This window comes from Somniosus microcephalus, chromosome 9, assembly GCF_052327205.1.
Source record: "Somniosus microcephalus isolate GS21.2 chromosome 9, FLI_Smic_1.0, whole genome shotgun sequence".
Lineage (NCBI taxonomy): Eukaryota > Metazoa > Chordata > Chondrichthyes > Squaliformes > Somniosidae > Somniosus > Somniosus microcephalus.
Genome location: NC_140995.1, coordinates 7,234,750 through 7,259,611, shown reverse-complemented (window position 1 = coordinate 7,259,611; position 24,862 = coordinate 7,234,750). Strand labels below are relative to the sequence as shown.

The window sequence follows — 24,862 nt, the reverse complement described above, 5'->3', positions numbered from 1 at the left end:
AAGTGCTTTGGGACACCCAGAGAATGTGAAAGATGTTACTGAAATGCATTTTCTTTCTTTCATCCCATTTTGTCACTCAGCACAAATTACCACGCAGCTATAACACCATCAAATCCTCCCTCGATTTTGTCTTACCAGTGAAGTTCAACTCTCACCTCAAAGCAACTTCAGATGCTCCAGTGCGATTATTTCCGCTCACCACTCCATAACAGCCAGAGTGAGGTTGCCAATTTAATACCAAAAGACAGCAATTGTCCACCTGCCATTTATTGGGCAATAATAGGAGTCAAACCCCACCACTGAAGTTATTTATAGTGAAAGAATCTTTAGAGTACTTTTAATCAAATGATCATCTTGAAAGTATAATGTATGCATCAGTACAGAAAGTCTCTAATTGCAGGTAAACATTTCGTGCAAATTAAGTAAATGTGACCTAGTTATCAACACCAATTTTTATGTTTAATGGATACTTTATGAAGCCCTATTGAAATGAATGTGCAACTGTGAATACTTTTTATAATTCACTCTCCCCGCTGAATAAAACAGGAAGCCAGAAGCATCCCATTGTTGTGAAACCTGCTCAGCCTCCAGCCCAGTTTTCCAAACCAAGGTAGACAGTAATGCCAGACAGTCAAAAAAGAAACACCCTTGACCCCTCTGTCCTTGCAAACTGCCACCCCATCTCCAACCTTCCTTTCATCTCCAAAGTTCTTGAAAATGCCTTCGCTTCTTGTGTCAGGCTTGGGTCAATGATTGCACTCTCGCATCTTGAGTCAGGAGGTTGCGAGTCAAAGTCCCATTCCAGAGGCTTGAGCACATAATCTAGGCGAAGACTTCAGCGCACTACTGAGGGAACACTGTACTGTCAGAGATGCGGTTTCGGATGAAGCATTAAACCGAAGCCCCGTCTACCATCTCAGGTGAACATTAAAGATCCCATGGCACTGAAGATGATCAGGGGAGATCTCCCAGTGCAGTGGCCAATAGTTACCCCTCAACCAACACCACAAACAGATTACCTGGCAATGATCTCAGCCCTGTTTGTGGGACCTTGCTGTGCACAAATTGGCTGTTGTGTTTCCTTACATTACAAGTGACTGCACTTCAAAAAAAAGTACTTAATTGGCTGGAAAGCATTTTGGGACACTCAAAAGTCATAAAAGGTGCTATATAAATGCAAGCTCTTTCTTTCTCAAATCTGTGCCCACCTTTCCCACATCTCCCATGTTTGAAATTTTCCATATCAGGTTTCCATCCCTGCCACAGCACTGAAACAGCCCAAACCAAAGTCACAAATGGCATCCTCTGTGATTATGACCATGGTGCATTATCCCTCCTCATCCACGCTCCAGCTATTGATCCAGTAGACCACACCATCCTCCGCCTGTGCCTTTTCTCCGACGCTCAGTGGCAATAAAACAGCACTGAACATTCAATTGGCAAAAATTCAAATAGTCACGGGATTTTTGTACTTGTAATCGAGCACTAAAATGCTTCCTAATTATCGGACTTATTTCATATTAAACACATCTCTCATGCAAGTGTTATAATGCTCCATTTTAATACTGCAGAAAACATTAACTCAATCAAAAACCTAGCTACAATGCCAAGCGCTCACTGAATACACTATTCCTAATATTATGAAGAAACTGATGCAAGCTTAAACAAAACCTACCTCAAACTGGCCATTTTGGGACTGATTTCAGATGTCTAATAAATATTTTAATCATGCTTGAACTGTTGTTTATTGTTAAGCCCGACTACGGCTCAACTACACAATATGGGTTCACATTTTAGCAAAATTCCCAAGTGACTTTATTTTCCAAAAAACTCCTTGAAGAGGGAAAATCCTTTCTGCAACACTGTATAAATGCTTTAAGAAATTGAGTTTATAAAATAGTTAATTAATCCTTTGCTGTTTAACCCAAGATACATCAATGCCCAAAATTAAAATTGAGAGACCAGAAAATTCTCTGAATGCTGGAGCTCTTGCTCACCAACCACTAAATATTAAACAGACATAAGCGTCACTCATTCGCACACCTGTTAATCAGGCATCACATCAACTGGGTGTAACTAGCTAAAATGATACGATTACTTCATTATTGATCTGGCATCCCACAAAACAACTAACCATTAAGTGATAATTAGAGGATTTCAGTGTACATAAACAAACAATTTGTGGAAAGCATGAAAATGTATTGTTTTTTTTTTAAAATGGGAATAAGCTTATGTCCAATAGGTTTTAACAGTCAGACTGCCCTATGCACTCATTAAGATTAAGTACAACGGCACACAATCTCCCAGTTTAGTATTTATCGCTGCACGTTAAACTGCATTAGTAAATGGGTCAAGCTAAAACTAGAAAGGGGAAAAACACAATTGGTCTTGTTCAAATCAAAAATACAAAATCTGCTAAAGTAGTTATAAAGCATAAACAGTTCATGTGCAACATTAACTATTCAACAAACAATCCTTGCCCAATGGGTCACTCAGTCATCAACAGAATTACAAATGTACAAAGTACTTTTTTTTTTAAACTTAAAAACCACCCCAATGTGAACTGTAAAAATGACATTGTCACTCTCGTTAGTGTTTTCTATTTCTTTTCAGATTTTGCTTATTTCTGTCTGCTAAATTTGCTATTGATGCTTCCCATCTCCGATATTAAGGCCAGTCTCTCAGTATATTTGTATGTTTATTCCCAATCTTCTCTCAGTCATCCACCTTCCATGATATTTTATCTTCAGAGCTCTTACTAGCTTTCATCACAAGAAATCCCACTGGCCCATAGCACTAAAACCCATCTAAATCTCCACAAACCTTTTTACATTTATTTTATGTGCACAGCCTTCAATATATACCCCTTCTTTAAAGAGGTTTAATCGTCATTTTTAGTCTGGGTGCGCATACGGAATCTTGAAAGAAACAAATATAACTTAAAAGCTTTTCAAATTGAAAGAAGCCAAAGTTGAAGACATTAGTGCTGTATTGCTATGAACATCCACAAATATGGTTTAAATCTGTTGATTTTAGATAAATTCAGGCTATGCAAAACATTAATTACTTTAGCTAAATTCCAATCTCACTGCTTTTTTTGCTAAATTCTATTGTCACGGTGCTTCTTTTCGTGTTGAGGTCATTAAACAATCTTGCTGCAATTCACAAACGGACATACAGTACATCCTTGGCCTTGCATGAGGATATTTAATAGGGAAAGGAATGTTCTGGAAGAGTACTTTGTTTCTCTCTTTAAAAAGTGAACTATAAAAACACGTTTTCAGAACTCCAGAGGAGTCCTGAAGACTTCCTTGTCAGAGTACCAAGACAAATATCTACAATAAGGAATTACTCTGCAAGTCAACATTATTAATAATGCAACTTGCCATAAGGAAACTTATATTAGCTTCTGAAAATCTAGGGTCCCAATTGAGAACTAATAAAAAAGGTTAACTGGGCACCATCTCCAAACAACTTGCATAAAACAGAACACCAATAGATGATCTCCTATTGATCCAAATTGATAGTGAGAGATTGAAATGGCCACCACGAGTTTTAATGGAGCACGATTTTCAAAAACCGATGAATATTCCAGAATGCATGGAATGTGAGATACTGTAGTTCTAACTGCCTTGGTAGAACACCACTGCACAAACCTTTTAGTTGTTCTGATGTAAGCTCCATTAGTGAATGCCCTGAAGAACTAATCAAGATATCTACCACCAAGGAAGGGGGAATCCTGATCTAACCAGTCATATTTCAATTATCAGTCCTTCAAACAGAATGTATTTTGTCACCTTCAGTCACCAATTTCCAACACCCTCTTCACTGGGCTTCACATAAACTCCAACTCATCCAGAGTTCCATCACCCAAATCCCATCCCATACGCCCACCAGAATCCTTGATGACACCCACTGATTTTAAAACCCCCATCTTCAAATCCCTGTCCGGCTTACTCCTCCGTATTGTTGCAACCTCCTCCGGTCCAATGGCCCTGTTGCGCTCTCTGATCTTAAAATCCCTGGATTAATGTGAGCTTTCCCTCCTGCCACTCAAAACGATAGAGCTTTCATACTTGAATTCACTCCCTAAACTTCTGTTTTGCTCCATCTCCAGCCTCCTTCAAAAGAGCCTTGCATCATTCACAACTTCCTCCAGTTCAGTATCAGAAAAATAAAGGTCATCGTCTTCAACCCTATTACAAACTCTACTTCCTTGCAATTCACCCAACCACGGTTTCAGTCCCAACCAAACCGTTAGCTACCCTGTTGAGCCACAAGCTTAGTTGCAACCCCAAAATCATCTGCATGTCAAAATCCGCTTACTACCCTCTCCACAAGTGTTCACCTCCACCCCACCTCGGAAAGCTTCATACATGCCTTCACCATCTCACGACTCAGTTACTCCAACATCCTCGTTTAAGTCCATCTTGTGCAAAGCTCTGCTACACATTTCCTGTCCTGCACTAAGTGCTACTTGCCCCTGCTCCCTGTTCCCCCAAGATGTTAAATTTTAAATCCTCATCTTTAAATCTCTATATGGCCTTGTCCCACACTACCTTTGCAGCCTCCCTTTACCAACCAAATACTGCATTTCCCTAACCTTCAACCCACCATTAGCAATAGAGGCTTCAGCCACTTCAGTACTAGTCTCTAGAATCCCACCCCTAACCGTCTCTGCCTCTCCACCTTTAAAAATGTTCTAAAAACCCATCTTTTGAACCAACCCATTGGCCACCAATCCTAATCAGTCCCTGCCTGACCCGGTACCAGCGACATGAGGAAAACATTTTTTTACGCACCGAGTTCTTAAGATCTGCAATGCACTGCCTGAAAGAGTGGTGGAAGCAGATTCAAAAATAACTTTCAAAAGGGAATTGGATTAATACGCGAAGGGAAAAAAATTTGCAAGGCTATGGGGAAAAAGCAGGGAAGTGGGACTAATTGGACAGCTCCTTCTATGCTGTATCATTCTATGATTTTATGATGTATTTGTGAAGTGCCTTAGGATGTTCTTTTCATTAAAAGCTCTATGTAAATGCAAGTTATTATTGTTAAAACCAACATCTTCAACAATGACTTCTTACTCCCTCCCACTATTTTGAAACATTAACGGCATTATATAAATGCAAGCTGTTATTAGATCGCTCCGCGTTTAGATACAAGATTCAAGCTATCCAACTGCAAGACATCACTCCTGCGCAGGAGTGAAAACCTGCTTCAGGAGATTGCCATGATGTCCAAGAATGATTCGTTCCAGGGCCAACAAGGGATTACCAGTATAATTTTTGCAAACTGCTCTTTTGAACTGTCAGATATTGAGAAATGGAGGAATTGCAGCAAACCCCCATATCCAGGACAAGGAGAAACCATCCAACTGCCAAGCTGACACTGCCTATAGGTCCTTGAACAGAAATACAGGAGCTGATTGTTGTCTGGAGACTGGGAGACAAACAAGTGCACCTCTGGAGACCTTCAGCTGCTAAATGCGTCCTGAACTGCCACCACGTGGATCTTCCACTCATGCGAGGAAACTGTGAAATGATGATGAGCATCTACCACTATTCTGCCCACCCAGTTAAATGTCAAGTCGAGGGTAATCTCAAAACACCAGCATACTAGTTAAATCACATCTTAAAGGGAGTAGGAACAAGTTCACATAACAGACCACTGTAGTGTTGTCTGACCAAGCACATACTTGACCGCCCTGCATTGTGCACTACTGTATCTGAAAAACATTAAACTACCCAGACTCGCACAAAGCGGATCTTACAATTTTACAGAAGCTAACCCAGAACAGAACTTGCCTGATATTTAAAACAGACAATGCTGTTCTGACGAAATGTCATTGATCTGAAACATTAACTCTGTTTCTCTCGCTCTCTCCACAGATGCTGCCTGACCTGCTGAGTATTTGCAGCATTTTCTGTTTTTGTTGCAGATTTCCAGCATGTGCAGTATTTTGCTTTTGTGTAGTATTGCACGATATTCAAATCAGCTGTGAGATAGAATCCAACAGCACCTCTCAGCTTTCTCATTTTTATGTTTCCTACCAATTTCCACCTACACAAAAATATTGTTGTCATTGATACTAAATTTGCACTATTTCTTCATTCATTCACCCTGATTCTACAACCACAAAGATCTTCTATATAAAGAACGCTCACTCCACAGAACTGTCCCTAAATTATGCCATTAGTCTGGCCCAACTACTAAACTTTTGGTAAATTCACTAAAGCAGAGCTTCCAAATATTACATAGCATATCTGGATACATGTTACAGGAGGTACTGAATGTAAAGCAATTGTTTTAACGAGCATTAGTTTGTACATATGCCTTGACAGACGAGGAGATGATGAATAGGATACAAAAGCAAAATACCGCAGATGCAGTAAGGTGAATAGGGTCACAAGACAGGTTTTGAAAATAAGTCCCTTTGGTCCAGTTTGTGCATTCACCTGAATGGACAGACAGGATCTCCATTCAACATCTCAACCCAAGAACTATGGTCAGAGTTAACACCTGCAATAGCATACATGATTCCCACTGCTGTTACAACTTTTGTTCTGCCTACTAATACCATTTGAACTACCCATGGGATCCAGGAAATAGGAAATGTGCTTGATTGCTCTTGCAATCAAAAGAGGACAAAGTAATCTGGGTGCAGATTTCTCCACTGCCATGCTAATCAGCTGACGGAGGGTAAAGTTCAACAGGATGAAACTGGACCTGACAGTTTGCCCAGCATTAAATCGAAGCCCACAACAGTAACTTGCAAGAACAGCTATGAGCAATAAAAACAGCTGGTTGTCATGTTTTTTTTAAATCCTATTTCGGGACGGTGACCTCCATGTACTTCTTTTTACACTATGTCAGGACCTTGTTTCTGTAGCGCTGCTGCATTGCACTGCACAACAGACCGTCTCAGCAGCACAAACTGACTGAATTGATTTTGAACCAGAGGTTGAGAAACTGGGCCGTATTTTGCGTAGGGCCTGTTTTTACCAGCATAAGAGTTTTAAAAAATAGAAATATAGAATGTTATCACTCATTTATACACTAAAAACCCTATCCAATAAGCTAAGTTTATTTTTAGCTCCGTTAAAACATTTTTTTTAATTCTAAAAATTAAATTTTTGTTTAAAATATTTAATTAAATGGCATTTTAATTCATTTTAAATATGTAATTTTTAAAAACATTTATTTCATGTGTTAGTGTATTTTTTAAGTGATCCCCATTCATACTTATGGGAGTTCCGTACGTACAGAATCCCCATAAGTATGAATGGGGATTCTCTTCTTTTATTGGTTGGGCCAGCCCACGTGATTCCAGGGGCGCTTGCGAACCGCCTGCGCCCCCGGGGTACGTGGGGCTCTGCCCACGCGTACCCGGAGAGGCCCAGGATCGCAAGGCTCCGTATCTCCTGGGCCACCAGGTAAATGCGTAGAATTGTTACAGGTCGGCGGCGTCCACCCGCAAGAAGCCTCCGATCGCAAATGTTGGGCCACTATGTTAGCAATTACAGTTATTACACGTTATGGCTGTGAAATCATCTCTGTTGAAAATACTTTGTATAATCAATTTCTACATCTTGGAATGCAACTGGCATGTTTTCCATCTCATTGATACTCGTCAAGTACAGCTTACTAAAAATGATATCCGTGCAAATAAATGCAATGTGTTTCCAACCACAGTTAGTGACTCAAGAACCTCGGTTGAACACATGCAATAGCTCATCAACGCAAGTTTGTTCTCCATGTTTTACTCTAATAAAACCATCTGCCTTTACCAGACAGCACATTCACAGAGCCATATTTGTCCAGAGTCTGATGCCATTGACTCTCTGAATGTCAGGGCACTTACTGCAACTGAGAGCGAGACCTGTGTGTCTGTCATCTGCTACAACACTGTAGTGTACATGTGCCTTCACTACTGTAGTGCATAAATCTTTTCAGTAACATGAATAACTCCAGTGATAATGCAGGTTGCAAAAAGAAAAACACTAGACGATATTTCCTTAACGTTGAATTCAAACTCTATGACAGTATCTTCAAAGAACAGTCACTTGCAAGTAACTACTGATGAAAATTGTGAACTTGTTAAGTGTAGATTTTGTCTAAATATATAATTTATTAAAAATCTACTTTTTCCTCCATTAGATGAAACATTTGCTTACACCCCTACGATAGCACTTGCTCTCCAAGCCTGGTGCTACTATTCTACAGCCATTACTACCACTGGTCGTGTACAGAGAATCCCCAACCATTACTACTGTCCAATAAAAATTGAAGCATTTACAAAAAAGAACCTCAGTGGGTAAATGGACTGCGGTACTAAGCCACATCGATCAGAAAGATCCAAAGTTCGAACCCTAATCCGTGCTCAGTTAGCCGATTCCAGCGGTGACGGTGATGAGGGCACTACAAATGGCATAAAGACATCGAGTCCAAGAAGCAGGCTCCTGATTGGTATGTAGTGACATCTGGTGAAATACCAACCTGTGTGGACATCAGGGGGTAGCAAGATCAAGCGCAGTTATACTATCCCGACAGTCAAATTGCCTACTGACAATCCAGGTTTACACATCAAGAATAACTGGTTGGGTAAACTACCAGAGGGATCCCAGCATCATGAAAGTATAACCGATCACAAGTCAGCACTTTGAGGCAAATGGGGGGAAAATTAGATAAAGCATAATTAAGATCGCCAACAACTGCCAAAAATGTTTACAGACACAGGCCATATGCCTCAAAATATTATTAGCCAGGTTGAAGATGAGACACAACTAGAAACCAAATTTCACTTGCTTCCATTTGAAATGTGGGGATGGGTGAAAAGAGGTAGAAAGGATTCAAAAACAAAACGTGCATTCCAGAAGCTGGTTAAAAGCAGCGTTTGCTGAAGTCTGGGAGCCAGTCAACTGCCAGCCTAACCAAAACAATAGTGCGTACCACAGAGACACCTAGAGATGCAAATCCTGTTTTTTTAAATTGTGGAACGGGAACATTTGCTTTAACAACAGAAAATGCTGGAAACACTCAGCATTGTGACCCTTCATCACAGACCTGAAACGTTGACTCGGTTTCTCTCTCCACAGATGCTGCCCGGCCTGCTGGGTGTTTCCAGCATTCTCTGTTGTTATTTCACATTTCCAGCATCCGCAGTATTTTGCGATTGTAGAAACATTTGCTTCCTCAGCCGAAACTCCACTTCTCAATACACGCGCTTCTGCTGAGCATACTACAAAATCAGAATGGCAGATGGGGCCTCTATTTAACATCTCATTCAAAAGCTAGCACCTCCAACAATGTAGCATTCCCTCAGTACTGTACTGAAGTGTTGGTCTAGCGTGCTCAAGTCCAATATGGAGCTTGAACCCATCACCATGTGACTCACAGGCAAGATGGTTATCAACTAAGTCAAGCTGACACTGTTTAAACAACAGTGATAGCATACAACGGCCCGGAATTCTCTGCAACGCAATACTGATGACAAACCCCACAAGTTAGGCGGTTGTACTCCCCTATCCTCCAGTGACAAATTAACAGCACAATTTGCTGGAGAACTGATTAAAATACACCACAGTGAGAATGTCAGAAGTGGTGCAGCAAATGTCCGATACAGATCCAATTGTGTCCGCTTTTGTAGTCACTTAAGGAGACTGGCATTTAGGAATATCCAAGAAGTTTTTCCCCTAGCTACACACGCACATGCCAAATCTATATATGTATATATTTATTTATCAATTTTTTTTACAAAAGGAAACAGTAGTATAAATGCATGAATTGCTATCGTTCTCACCTGTAAATATTTTACATGGCACCAAGAAAATGTTCATGTTATAAAATATTTGAATTGTTATCCACGGGGCACCTTTTTGCTGAAATAACATGACATTCTGATGCCATAAAATCCACTTAAATTTTAACTAGAAAATGCTCAACTGTTTGACAGCAAGCGCAACAGCGGCCAGTTGCTTCTGACGAGTGACAAAAGCTGATTTCCAATTCCCATATATTGCCAATGTTTAATCACAATTCTGAAAGCTCCAAACACATTCCATATTGGACAAGGGCAAGAGCCAACTTCAGTTTCTAATTGCATCCAATGTGCTTTTTTTCCCCCAAAGGTATGTTTTTATGTTCTCCGGATGTACAGCCTGCATTATTACTTATCTATTTTAAACACATGTGGGGCTGTCGATTATAAAATGTATAACTCCAAAGACTTACAATTATTTACAGGAAACGTTGTGCTATCCGGCACCGACGGGACCGAGCTGTTGCCGTTCCCTCAAAACTGCCGGACACACCAGCGCTAATGTTGAAGCATACGGAGCTTTGCAGCTCCGTATCTGGCAACAAACCCTGTTGCTAACAGCTTCTAAACAGTCAGCTGTACCTTGGAAGCGTCTGTCGCTTAGCAATAGCTTCAGAGAGACTTTGCAGAGCCTGACTGTTGAAAAAAAAGCCACGAGAAGAAAATAAACCTAACAAAACGGCTCCTGATTTTTGCCGGTGGCTCGAGCTTGCCGGACATTTAGCCTCCGGATAACACACAGTTTCCTGTAGCGCCTTATGGAGTCTCACAAACATCTCTTAGTGCTTTGAATTTTCTGAGAATGGGTCTGGGAATTCTATTCGGATTGATCTTGTGTGCACTAAGTGTGGATTATGAGGCATCAGAAACAACCATTTTGAATAAACACACAAATCTTATTGCTGCCAGGTCTCGAGCACCATTATCTTTCAGTAAGTGGAAGCGGCGTGAGCACAGACTTAAATGCAGCACATTCGTAACCGCCACTGATTTTAACGTTGGGGGGGGGGGGGGTGCGCTATAATAATTAGCTGTTCAACCTTTTCAGCGAAGGTCTCTGTGGGGCACCGCAGAAGTCCCAGCAAATTATGGCATGGCGTAAGTAATAGTATAAGTCACTTACACCATAATTTCCAGGAATTTCTGCAGCATAATAATGGAGTATGCCACAGATGTGCCATTACTATGGTGCAACTTTTCAGCAAATTCAGGCCCATAGTCACCAATAAGGTAACCCATATACAACCATAAAAAGATGGAGCAGAAGACCAGCACCGAATAAAGTGGAAGATGGTCAGATTATGTTCAGTGCTGTGGTTGTGTCCCACAGCATCACAAGTACAGGAATCAACTTCCACTCTATGCAGCACCAGTCTCCTGTTCCTCTTTTTACCTAATGTAGGTCTCCTGCTTCACTTTAAACTACCCCCACTTGAACCCCGAAATAATGAAATATATTTCTCACAAAAGTAAAAACCTACAGATGCTGGAAATCTGAAACAAAAACAGAAAATGCTACTCAGCAGGTCAGACAGCTGTGGATATAACTAACCAGTTAATACTTCAGCTCAGAAATTTCTGATCTTATTCAGGAGCATATACAGTACACAGTCAACAAACACAGAACTTGCATTAATGCAGCACCTTTCACGACCTCAAGATGCCTAAAGCGCTTCACAGCCAATTAAGTACTTTTGAATTGTAATCCATGTTGTAATGTAAGGTTCTGATTCAGAAAATAAGATGACTTCAATTTCTTTTACTTTTTTGGAGTTATTGTAAAGTTTTTAAAAAATCTAACCAGATTTTGTAGGACCCACATATTTGTAGAGTTTAGCATGGTGGTCCTGGTTCACAGCAAGGGCTGTATTGATATTGATATAAAATTCTCAAGAAGGTCCAAATAACTCACTCATATAGTTGTGGAGCTGAACCGTTAAATAAAAAAGGAAATTCAGCTAATTTGTCACTAAAAATATACATCATCAAGCTCCAAGTTGAAACTTATGGCAAAAAAATTAACATCGGCATAAGCTAACTTATCCTTCAAGTCGTTTCAGTGATAACTGTTAATGAGGCTGATAGAAGGGGTGAGCAAAAAAAATTAAACTGTAGCTCCAGTGACTTGATGCACTAACTTCGCCATACAAACTAGGAGTGAGCTAGGTTCCATCTGTGTTTTAAATGTTCTAAATTAACTTCTCTCAGCTGGGATAGTAATGGGGCGCTGAAATTAACTTCTCTGACCTGATCTAGAGAAAAAAAAGTCAGTCATGATTCCCACTATTAAATGTTATCTACCAACATCTGCTGGAAACTTGTGTGTGGGGACAATCGCTGAAATCAGGATGCTACCTGCCAGGCAGGACTCACTATATGTTCAATACATGAAGAATGATCATTTGAGGGGTGGGTACAGTACCAAAGGCTGCAACCTGGGAAATCAAATCCCAGTGCAAGTCAGTGTCCTCGGGAGTGGAGGGAAGAAAAGGAAAAGTTAGAGGGGAAAAGTGCACACAGCAACATGTAGCATGTAGGCAGAGTATGTGAACACATGAAAAAACGTGTGAAAAGCCATGTCAAAAGAAGCCACATCCTTTGGAACCCTTTGTATTGTGGCCAGAATGCAGACAGTTGCCATGTTTTTTCACCACCACCACCACATGTTGCTGGGAAACCATCCCAAAGTATAAAAGATGGTTTTAAAACAGGAGTGAGAAAAATAACTGCCTTGTCATCTTAGTACCTGCATAAAGCAATCATCTTTTAAAAAACAACTGTGTATGTCAATGCTGTGTTTTGTGCAGGCACCCACTAGGAACAGGATTGAAACTGCCTAAACTAACTTCATTAAGGGCCCTTATAGAGACTTTCATGCCATTAGTTCAGGCATAATCAGAACCCAGGTCATGTAAATGAACAGATGCATTAATTTGTTCTGTCAACTATTTCCTCAACTTTTTTTTTTCCATTCAATTTTCTCCAGTTCTCTCCTGAATCAGGGGTACAGTTTTACGGGTACCAATCACCCTCTGTGCCTTCCCTAAATAGCTAGTCTTCATGCACGCTTAGACAATGAGCATCACCAGATTATTTGACCATGTAGATCACCACAACAAAGCCCAGTTCTGTGGTCAAAAAACATGTATAGAACTGTATTTTCTAAAACGATCACCGTTGAGCAATTAGAAGCAGGAATCCTTGCTACTTTTTCCTGTGACCCAGGTGCATCAAGGTTAACTGTGCCAACTGAGGGACTTCAGTTGCGTGGATAGACTGGAGAAGCTGGGGTTGTTCTCCTTAGAGCAGAGATGGTTGAGAGGAGATCTGATAGAGGTGTTCAAAATCATGAGGGGTCTAGACAGAGTAGATAGAGAGAAACTGTTCCCATTGGTGGAAGGGTCAAGAACCAAAGGACACAGATTTAAGGTGATTGGCAGAAGAACCAAAGGCGACATGAGGAAAAACGTTTTTACACAGCGAGTGGTTATGATCTGGAATGCACTGCCTGAAAGGGTGGTGGAGGCAGATTCAATCATGGCTTTCAAAAGGGAATTTGATAAGTACCTGAAGGTAAAACATTTGCAGGGCTGCGGGGAAAGGGTGGGGGAGTGGGACTAGCTGAGGTGCTCCTGCAGAGAGCCCACACGGGCTCGACAGGCCAAATGCTGCAACCATTCTATGATGCTGTAATTCTACGATCACCCAGTTCAAATAACACAGCTAAAACTAGGAATCAAACCTGGGCTGTTATGGCTCAGTGCCACCTGGAGCAGTCCCTTAACTTTTTAAAAATACTAATATAAAGAAGAAGCCACAGAGCAGGCAAGTCCCCTGAAAATGGCATCAATTGCTTTTTGACTAGTGCCGAGCCTTTATTGGGTATCAAACTCTACTTTTACATCTATCACAATTATAGCGACAGGAAAGCAAAGTCAACTTCACTTCTTCTAGCCCAAACTATTCAAACCCTCCCAAAACAGTGGATTTCATTAACTCTCTACATTGCAACATTCATAAGTCACAATTGGGAGCCAATTCATCTGAAACATAAAAACATAGAAGATAGGAGCAGGATTAGGCCATTCGGCCCTTCGAGCCTGCTCCGCCATTCAACGAGATCATGGCTGATCATCCAAACCCTAGCACCCAGTCCCTACACCGACAGCCATCCCACCCAAGCCCTATCCCCATAACCCCATGTATTTAATCCCCCCTAACACTAAGGGTCATTTTTTTTATCATGGCCAATCAACCTAACCTGCACATCTTTGGACTGTGGGAGGAAACCGGAGCACCCAGAGAAAACCCACGCAAACACGGGGAGAATGTGCAAACTCCACACAGACAGTCGCCCGAGGCCGGATTCGAACCCGGGTCCCTGGCGCTGTGAGGCAACAGTGCTAACCACTATGCCACCGTGCTGCCCTTTTTTCTTTGTTAGGCTCCAATTTAGCAGTGCAAACAAGGTTAAGTGGTTAGTATAGAATAGTATAAAATCATAGGCAGTTTTGTAATGTAGACTTGCATTCGCTATAGAATTAGACAGCTTGAACGCATTTTACTCCCCATATATAAGTTAGTACACAAGTCACAACTTACACAGATTTTGTTGATTTGCAAAGCTGGGAGTTCATTAGTGAGTTTTATTGATGTATAAAATGATACTTTTTCCAATTAGCTGGCATTAGTCACATGTGCAACTTTTGCATCACCGTGACCAAATAACCATAGACGTTTACAGCACAGGAGGCCATTCGACCCATCACGTCTGCACTGGGTATATAGAAGAGGAATTCAAAACTAATCCTTTTATCTCCCCATAGCCCTGTATCATCATCTGCTTCAAATATTTTTATCTGATCTTTCCTTAAAAGATGCAATGGTCTCTGTATCAATTACTCCCTTTGAATAAAGCTTTTCATACTCCAACCCTCTATGTAAAGGAATTTCTCCTAATCTCTCGCCACTGTGACAATTTTAATTTGATAACCCGTTGTTACTTACTCCCAACCAGAGGAAATAGTCTTTCCCTGTTCACGGTCAAAATTCTTCATTTTAAAAACTTCCCTTAAATCTCCTCTTAGCCTTCTCTGCTCTAGTATCAAGTCTTTCTTTGTAAGTATAGTTTCCTATCCCTGGTAAAGCTGTGCTGCAAGCTCTCTGTGGCTTTAATGTACTTTCGACAATGTGGCCTAACCAGTGTACAAATTTACCATTGTGCTTGCACTCTATGCCCCTTTTTGCAAAACCCAAATGTTAGTGTCCTTTATGGTTTTATCTACTTGCATTCATACATTCAAGGAATTATGTATTCCAACCCTGAGCTTCTCTGTTCATCTGAACCCTTCAACATCTGAGTGTCCAAGCCCATTCCTTGTTTTTACTCCCAATATGCATTACCAAAAAATAGTCCAAATCTAATTGTATCTTCCACCTGTGTGCCCATTCTGCTAACTTGCCTGTGTCTTCCTGAAGGTTTTTCCAGTCCTCTGCACTGTTTGCCAAACCTACTACTTTTGTGTCATTAGAAAATGTAGAGGTTGTGTTCCCTATATTCAAGTCTAAATCATTGAAAAATACACACACAGAGCAAAAGCACTGACCACCTGGGAGGCACCACTTCCAACCCTTCGCCTAACCATTCACCCCAACTCCCTTTCCTATGAAAGAAGAAAAAAAATTATATATGCCATTCCCAACCTCAGAATATCCCAAATTGGTTCACAGCCAATAAAGTACTTTTGAAGTGTAGTCACCAGTGTAATGTAGGAAACATTGCAGCCAAATCGCACACAGTAAGGTGCCATAAATAGCAATGTGATTAATGACCAGATTATGTTTTAGTGACATTTCTGAAGAATAACTTGGCCAGGACACTGGGGAGAACGCCCCTACTCTTCTTTCACGCCATGGGATCTTTCACATCGACAGACAGGGCCTCGGTTTAACATCTTATCTAAAAGATGGCACCTCCGACAGTGTAGCACTCCCTCAGTAGTTTACTGAAGTGTCAATCTAGGTACAGTAATCTGCTCAAGTCTCGGGAGTGCTACCACTGAGCCTAGCCAACATTTCCATCAACAAACTTTCTAACAGTACTGCTACATTTCCACTTATACTGTATGCCTGATTTTATTTCTCACTAACCTATTATGAGACACTTTACTGACCAATAAAGCTGATTTTCCCCAGGCCCTTACAACTCAAATAGAGGAGTTGGATCCTACCAGTCTTTTAAACATTGGTCCCACAGATAAAGTGAGTGTGCTAAAGCAATCTCTAGGTTTGACATATTCCTAGTGATACTGCGGGAAATTCATGTTGTAAAGACAATTAAGCATATTGTGTAGTGTGTCTTTGGAACTCAACATGTAGGTATGGACTTGATTTGCATAAAATGGTTTAGCTTTATTTTTGACAATCATTTCTGTAAAGTTAACCAACATAATTAAAATATGTAAAAATAGCTCAGGAAAGGTATCTTACACCTGAAATGATGGTGTACATATACACAAACACACACAAATAGATAGAATTTTACATATACAGAAGTGATAACACAGGAACGGGCCATTCGGCTTGACTAGTCCGTGTCAGCGTTTACCCTCCACACAAGCAAACAGTTCTAATTGCCTTCATCCAGCTGTCCAATCTAATCTTGAATGTTGACATAGTTTTTCCTGAACCACTAACCCTGGAAGTGAATACCATATCCTCACAACTTTGAGTTAAGAAGCTGCTCCTGCATTTTTTACAAAATCTGTTACTGTTAATCTTGTGGTTATGGCCCCTCGTTCTTGACCTCTCAACTACCCGACACTTCTAACAACCCTGTCCCATCCTTTCATAATTTTAAATACTTCTATCATATCGTTCCATAATCTGCATTGTTCCAACAAAAAAAGACCAAATCTTTCTTCTTATTTGTATTGCCTCATACTAGGCAGCATCCTAGCGAATCTGGTTGTACACTCTCTAAAGCCTCAATATGCTTCCTTTAACGTGGAGCCCAATGAAACAGTACTGAGGACTTACAAATTTCACATTTTTCAAACTAAAATTATTTCATAGATTTGATGACTGGAAACATCACTGGGAATGGAATTAACATCCAATCTGTTCCACTAATACTGACTGAGCCACACAGATAAACACTCCCCACTTTTACCTCAAAGTTCTGCAAGGCAGCTTAGCACATTTACCCAGCAAAATATTTATGAAAAGTATAAAAGTAGTAACAGTGGCAAGGTACCACAGGGTCTCCAAAGCACTGCGTCATGAAGTGGTCGGTCAAGATTCATGCATCAGTAACTGCCATATCAGTTAGTGATCTTAGTCATGCCACCATGGGTAAATGCTAGGCAGAGTCGAGGTGATTCCTCGCAGGAAGTTAGGGTTTCCCAATCCTTACTCTCACATCTCAACGACAACAACAACTAGTATTTATATAGCGCCTTTAACATAGTGAAACATCACAAGGCGCTTCACAGGAGTATTATAAGACAAAAAAATTGACACCGAGCCACATAAGAAATTAGGGCAGATGACCAAAAGCTTGGTCAAAGAGGTGGGTTTTAAGGAGCGTCTTAAAGGAGGAGAGAGAGGTAGCGAGGCAGAGAGGTTTAGGCAGGGAATTCCAGAGCTTAGGGCCTCGGCAACAGAAGGCACGGCCACCAAAGGTTGAGCGATTATAATCAGGGATGCTCAAGCGGGCAGAATTAGAGGAACAGAGATATCTCTAGGGGGGGTTGGTTTGTGGGGCTGGAGGAGATTACAGAGATAGGAAGGGGTGAGGCCATGGAGGGATTTGAAAACAAGGATGAGAATTTTGAAATCGAGGTGTTACTTAACCGGGAGCCAATGTAGGTCAGCGAGCACAGGGGATGATGGGTGAATGGGACTTGGTGCGAGTTAGGACATGGGCAGCCGAGATTTGGATGATCTCAAGTTTACGTAGGGTAGAATGTGGGAGGCCAGCCAGGAGTGCGTTGGAATAGTCAAGTCTAGAGGTAATAAAAGCATGGATGAGGGTTCCAGCAGCAAATGAGCTCAGGCAGGGGCGGAGACGGGCAATGTTACAGAGGTGGAAGTAGGCGGTCTTAGTTGTGCCACGGATGTGAGATCAGAAGCTCATTTCAGGGTCAAATACGACACCAAGTTTGCGAACAGTGTGGTTCAGCCTCAGACAGATGCTAGGGAGAGGGATGGAGTCGGTGCCTAGGGAATGGAGTTAGTGGCGGGGACCGAAGACAATGACTTCGGTCTTACCAATATTCAATTGGAGAAAATTTCTGCTCATTCAGAACTGATGTTGGACAAGCAGTCTGACAATTTAAGAGACCGTGGAGGGGTCGAGAGAAGTGGTGCGGAGGTAGAGCTGGGTGTCGTCATCATACATGTGGAAACTGGCGCCGTGTTTTCGGATGATGTTACCAAGGGGCAGCATATAGATGAGAAATAGGAAGGGGCTAAGGATATATCCTTGGGCGACCCCAGAGGTAATGATGCGGGAGTGGGAAGAGAAGCCATCCAGGTGATTTTCTGGCTATGATTAGATAGATAAGAATGGAACCAGGCCTGCAGTCCCACCCAGCTGGATGATGGTGGAGAGGCGTTGGAGAAGGATGGAGTGGTCAACCGTGTCAAAGGCTGCAGACAAGTCGAGAAGAACGAGGAGGGATAGTTTAACTTTGTCTCTCCACTGTATCTCTGAAGTACAAAGGCTGGGAAATAGGTAATTTCCCCAATCAGGTAGAAATGGAACAGGACAAGGAGTCCACAAAGTGAGAGAAAAGTGATCAATACTTTATAGTAAGATAAAAATGCACAGCTGATAGAACTGTGAATTACAAAATTATTATAGATGGACTCGGAATAAGTACTTGCACATAAATTTTAAACTGACAATTGATTGAAATATTATCTTTCAGGGGCTGTAATGGCCATCAATTTTAGCTTCAATTAGAGTTTACGGGCACTTTCAAGATAGGTGACCCCTATCAAAAGAGTCAACAAGCACTACATATAGCCAAATGGAGTAGAACAACTTATCCTTATAATATTCCATTCAAGGTGATGAAGTACAAAATTTAAATATATATTCTCGAACACAGAAAACAATTAATCCTACACAAAGAGTGCAAGTGTGCGCGAAAACAACATTGAAATCTCAAATCAGGCTACGATTTGTAACAGAACATTTTTATTTGATGACAAATTAAATTAAGTCAAATATTAACAGGGCAATATTAGTTTTCATTAAGTGAAATTTCATCAGGAACTGTTCAACTCCCCTCTTTGATAACTTCAATATTGCTTATGGCACACTTACATGCGCAAGAAGATATTGAATCGGATATATAAATAGAACAAGTCATGGCCAACAGCGAGATATGATAACTATCTCTGCATTATGGTCAATCTCAAAAGTAGAACCATAACTCACTTGTGGAGATAAATCAATGTACCTTTTATAAAATCTCCACACTTTAATATATTCAGAAAACAAATCAGCCTGCACGTATTTCCCCAAGTTTCTGCACATCAACACTCCAATGTAAACCAGTGAAGAAAGCTTTTGTGATTGTGTTTCCCAAAATACAGTTTCTTGTAAACTTGCTCAAATGTTGTGACTTATCAACAGTAAGATTTTCACTATTAGATATAGTGGCAATTTTAAAGCCAGTGTTTTGTAAATGTTATAACTATTGTTAAAGGCAGTCTCTCCAACACTCAAACGGTTGCTTTTATAATACTTATTTAACATCTAACCCATTACACCAGTGTACACTACATTAAAAAAAATGAAACATATGGCAAAGAACCTGACAATTTCATGTTTAGAATTTCCCTTGACCAAAGAGGGTGGCCATGGGGATCAGTAAATGTATTCTGAATCCCTTCCTTACTAATTTACTTAGAAAAGGCCTATTATGACCGACCAGGAGAACTTTTAGTTGAACAAAAATCAATATACAGTACGCCACTTTCAAAGCTATGTCCCACTGATACGCAACTTAAAAATTGCTGATACTCCCAACTTGGAAAGATAATAATCTACATCACTCTATATTAGCCAAGCAGCTTTCTTCTAGCTTTCAGAGTTAACATTGCAAGTCCCCAGTACTTTCAAGTACTTTTATGCGAGGACAACTTTGAAGTACTGAAATAATTAAATCCAAATAATAAAGACAGTCCTTTGAAATCTTTTACATTCATCTTTGCGTAAAACAAAAACTTTTTCTAAACTTCTCTGACACAAGTTATCAGAATGGAGTCCTTTCAGGCTGAAGAGCGCAGTTTAAACTTTCTTGCATCTACAGAACCACAGCGCAACAGGCAAGCCGTTCCACAGCATGTGTAGGAGCCAAGGGATGAAATTCAAGATAAAATTCTGCTCATCTGAATCAACAAGAAGTTGAGACTTGTGTCTTGAGTGCATCCATTTGGTCAGAAGTAATGCAACAATTTAGAACTCTAATAGTCAGTGCTGCAGATCTGCAGTCAAAACAGGTGAAAATGGTAGTGTGCACATGGGTGCAACTAAATAAGGACCTTTTGCAGATGTATAGAAAGTGTATTGCGAAGGATAGAGTAAAAAAAACTTCAAAAGGTTGATATTAAAATTCTAAAATATGTATTTATATCTGGTATGCCCTTGTAACATGCAACAAAATCTAAACTCAGTATCACTGCAGTTCCATTCACATGGCAGCTTGTCATCTGTCAAGGCCCCAACCTAGATCACCAAAAGTAATAGCAAAAGATACATGTATGAAAGTTATGTAGATTAGTATGGACAAAATGATATAAAACTTAAGGTTAGACAACAAACCGCTGAAGCTTTGTTCTTACAATTTACATCACCTGAACCCGTCCATATGATTACTGCCTTTAAATGCAGACCTATAGAATACTGACTAATGGTTGTCACCTCCAAATTAAAATTCACCAGGACAATTTTCTTTTGAAATTATCCACTCCTACTAGATCTCTTACTTAAATATGTTGAAACGTACTTTAAAATCTACATGTCAGGCACCATGCTTTATTTCCATAACTACGAGTCACACTTCCATTCTGTGCCAAGCTTAATTTCAGAAAACGTTTACTGCACCCACCAGAATCTACCAAAGTATGAAGTATGCCAAAGTATTAAAAAAAATGAAATGATCTCATTGCAGTGTTCCGATTTTTCTATTCAACAAGACGAAACCAACTGTCCGTGACAGATTTTATCAGCCAAAACTGAATGATGCTGCCATGGGCTAGCCAAAAAGGGCCATCGCTTATATGGGGAAAAAAGAGTAAAACTGTTGACCACAATACAACAAAAGCAAAGAAAGCTTTGCCACTTCAATGGACAGATGTGCAATCCGAGCATTTAGTGTAAAAAAAAACACAAGATTCTGCACGAATTCAATCTCAAGATGCTTTTAGCATTCAGATCATGAACTCAAAAAGTTCACTTAGCGCCGTTGCAACAAAAAAAAAGCACCAGAACTTGCAGCTTTTTGTGTAAGTTGTACAAACACGGCCTGTGTGTGGAGGGAGGCCTGGGCTGTGTGAGGGGAGGGAGAAAGGAAAAAAGTTCTGCAGGAAAAACATTTCCCATCTTCGGACTCACCAACAAACTTTCCGCGTTGATGGGCGACTTGGGGTCCCTGATCATCGCCTCCAGCTTCTTCAGCCGCGTCTTCAGGTTATCCGCCGCCGACATCTCGGGGGGTGAACGCGATCCTTTCTGTCCGCCCGCCGCAATGGTGCGGGCCGAGTTGTGTGGGGGCTCGGGGAGACTATCGCCGTCTCCTCAGAGGCCGCGGCAGCCTGGGCCTACAACAGCTGCCTTGGGGGAGACAGGGGCGAAGGGGAAACTTGACCAGAGACATAGGATGGAGCGGGATGGCCCTCACTCCGCCCGCCCCGGCCCGGCCGCGCCTATCCCGGGTAACGGCCGCCTCGCCTCTCCCGCCGGTTCCAGCCGCCTACTCCCGCCCTCCGGCCGCACCGACAACACTCGCACAGCCCCGAGCCCGCGCCGCCTCTCCGCTCCCACTCCGCACCGGACCCGCTTTACGTCATCGGAATTCGCCTCGCCGCGCCGAAGGCTGACGGGAGCAGCGGGCCAGAGTTTGAGAATCGCGCGGGTGTCTGCGTGCTCGCGCCCGCGTGTCTCTGTCTGAGTGTGTGCCTGCGTGCTCGTGCCTGCGTGTCTCTGTCTGTCTTTGTGTGCGTGCTCGTGCTCGCGTCTGCGTGTCTGTCTGTCTCTGTGCTCGTGCCTGCGTGTGTGTCTCTCTGTGTTCGTCCTCGTGCGCCTGTGTGTGCATGCTCATGCGTGTGTCTGTGTGTGCATGCATCTGCTCGCGCTTGCGTGTCTCTGTGTATGTGCGTGCTCGTGCTCGCATGTCTCTGTCTGTATGTGCGTGCTCGCGACTGCGTGTCTCTGTCTCTGTGTGCGTGCTCGCGTCTGCGTGTGTCTCTCGCTCTGTGTTCGTCCTCGTGCTCGCGCGCCTGTGTCTCTGTGTGTGCATGCTGATGCGGGTGTGCGTGCTCATGCGTGTGTCTGTGTGTGCATGCATCTGCGTGTGTGCACGTGCTCGCGTGTCTCTGTGTGTATGTGCGTGCTCGTGCCTGCGTGTCACCATCTGTGTGCGTCGGTACTCGCGTCTGCATGTCACCATCTGTGTGTGTGTAGGTGCATGCTCGTGCTCGCGTCTGCGTGTGTGTCTCTCTGTGTTCGTCCTCGTACGCCTGTGTCTGTGTGTGCATGCTGGTGCGGGTGTGCGTGCTCATGTGCGTGTGCATGCATGTGCGTGCAAGTGCATCTGCACGTGTTCATGTGTGTATGTGTGTGCGTGCTCGCGCACGCGTGTCTGTGTGCACATGCTCGTGTATGTGTGCATGCTCATACATGTGTGCGTGTGTCCGTGTGCATGCTGGTGCTCGTGCTCACGCCTGTGTGTGTGTGTGCGCTTGCGCGCACGTCTCCACGGGGCTGGGTACATCAGCAGCCATTTGGGCCGCCCCCCACCCTTCAAGCCTGCTAGTCTAGGCCTATATTCCCTAGAGTTTAGAAGAATGAGAGGTGATCTCACTGAAACATACAAAATTCTTTACAGGGTAGATGTTGGGAGGATGTTTCCCCCAGCTGGTGATATATTTGAGGATGAAATCTAATTTGCGTCCACACAAGAACATAAGAAATAGGAGCAGGAGTAGACCATTTGGCCCCTCGAGCCTGCTAGGCTAGGCCTATATTCTCTAGAGTTTAGAAGATTTTTTTTTTAATTAGTTCACGGGATGTGGGTATCGCTGGCAAGGCCGGCATTTTTATTGCCTATCCCTAATCGTCCTCGAGAAGGTGGTGGTGAGCTGCCTTCTTGAACCGTTGCAGTCCGTGTGGTGAAGGTACTCCCGCAGTGCTACTAGGGAGGGAGTTCCAGGATTTTGACCCAGCGGCGATGAAGGAATGGCCGATATATTTCCAAGTCAGGATGGTCAGTGACTCGGAGGGAAACTGGAGGTGGCGGTGTTCCCATGCGCCTGCTGCCCTTGTCCTTCTAGGTGGAAGGGGTCGCGGGTTTGGGAGGTGCTGCCGAAGAAGCCTTGGCGAGTTGCTGCAGTGCATCTTGTAGATGGTACACACTGCAGCCACGGTACGAGGACACCCAGATCCTTCTGTACCGCAGCATTCTGTAGTCCCTCTCCATTTAAATAATATTTTGCTTTTCTATTCTTACCAAAGTGGATAACCTCACCTTTTCCCACATTATACTCCATCTGCCAAATTTTTGCCCACTTACTGAACCTCTCTATATGCCTTTGCAGACTCTATGGGCTAGATTTTCGTGGAGCCGTCAGGTGGGGTTTCAGGCATGTGGGGGGGGGGGGAAATCCCGAATTTGGGGGTTCCGACACCATCCCGCCCAAAACCCCGCCCCACGTAAGTTTCAGGGGCAGCGGGTACACGCCCCGCACTGGGACCCGACGAAACCAGGCGGGAAGGGATTAGTGCCAATTAACTGCCTGTTACCAGGTAGTTAACAGGCAGTTTTTAGCCTAATCCCTATTTTGAGGGGTTTTGTGTGGGTTTCCCGACGGCTCCAAACCACGGCAGGTTAGAGCAGGCGGGCCGTCAGGTTGGAGGGGTTGCGATGTTGGCGCTCAGCTGAGTGATGGGTGCATGAGTGTAAAGGTAAGTGTGTTTGGTGTGTCTAAAGTGTGTAAAGAACTTTTACTTACCTGTACTTACCTTCACAGCCTTTCTTCCTGTAGCTGTCGGGAGCGCATCACTCAGCCGGCACTTAAAGCTGAACGGCTGCGATCTGTGAAAAGTGACAGCCTTCAGCTTTGAGTGCCGGTAAGAGTTCTAACTGAGTCTGTGCAGAATGACTCATGGTAGAACTCAGACTGTCAGTGTTTCACAGCTTCAAACAGCTGTCAAACGCTGATATTTCATCTGTCAAGAACTCTTGACAGATGAAATTTCAGTCTGTGACGTCACCTGTTGCCGGGTGGCCCTTAATTGGCCTGCTGAGCCCGCTGGGCGGGCTCAACGAGGTCAATCAAGGGAAAATCGCATGGATTGGCCGGACGTTGAAGTAGGCGGGTCAAAAACCCAAAAGGGGAAGTCCCGCCTTCTTCCCGACAGGTTCGGGAAAATCTACCCCTTTGTGTCCCCCTCACAACTTGCTTTCCCACCTATCTTTGTATCGTCAGCAAATTTGGCTACTGTACACTCGATCCCTTCATCCAAATCATTAATATAGATTGTAAATAGTTGAGGCCCCAGCACTGATCCCTGTGGCACCCCACTAGTTACAGTTTACCAACCTGAAAATGACCCATTTATCCCGACTTTGTTTTCTGTTAGTTAGCCAATCCTCTATCCATGCTCATATATTACCCTCAATACCACGAGCTCTTATGTTGTGCAGTAACCTTTTATGTGGCACCTTATCGAATGCCTTTTGGAAATCCAAATACACATAAAAACATAGAAACATAGAAGATAGGAGCAGGAGTAGGCCATTCGGCCCC

At 42.5% G+C, this 24,862-nt stretch overlaps 1 protein-coding gene across 7 annotated transcripts in view; it reads right to left on the bottom strand.

Moving 5' to 3' along the window:
- The window catches only part of rock2a (rho-associated, coiled-coil containing protein kinase 2a), a 220,863-nt gene extending 198,928 nt beyond the window's left edge, over positions 1-21,935 (bottom strand). For 5 of the 7 annotated variants that reach the window (XM_085996305.1, XM_085996304.1, XM_085996303.1 and 2 more), the window contains exon 1: positions 21,450-21,930. In XM_085996305.1, the coding sequence (XP_085852431.1) occupies positions 21,450-21,542 (93 nt within the window). In that variant the 5' untranslated portion in view covers positions 21,543-21,930. Of the gene's footprint in view, positions 1-21,449 lie in introns of all 7 variants that reach the window. The other 2 variants (XM_085996310.1, XM_085996308.1) reach the window with 2 other exon arrangements.
- Positions 21,936-24,862: the final 2,927 nt, after the last annotated feature.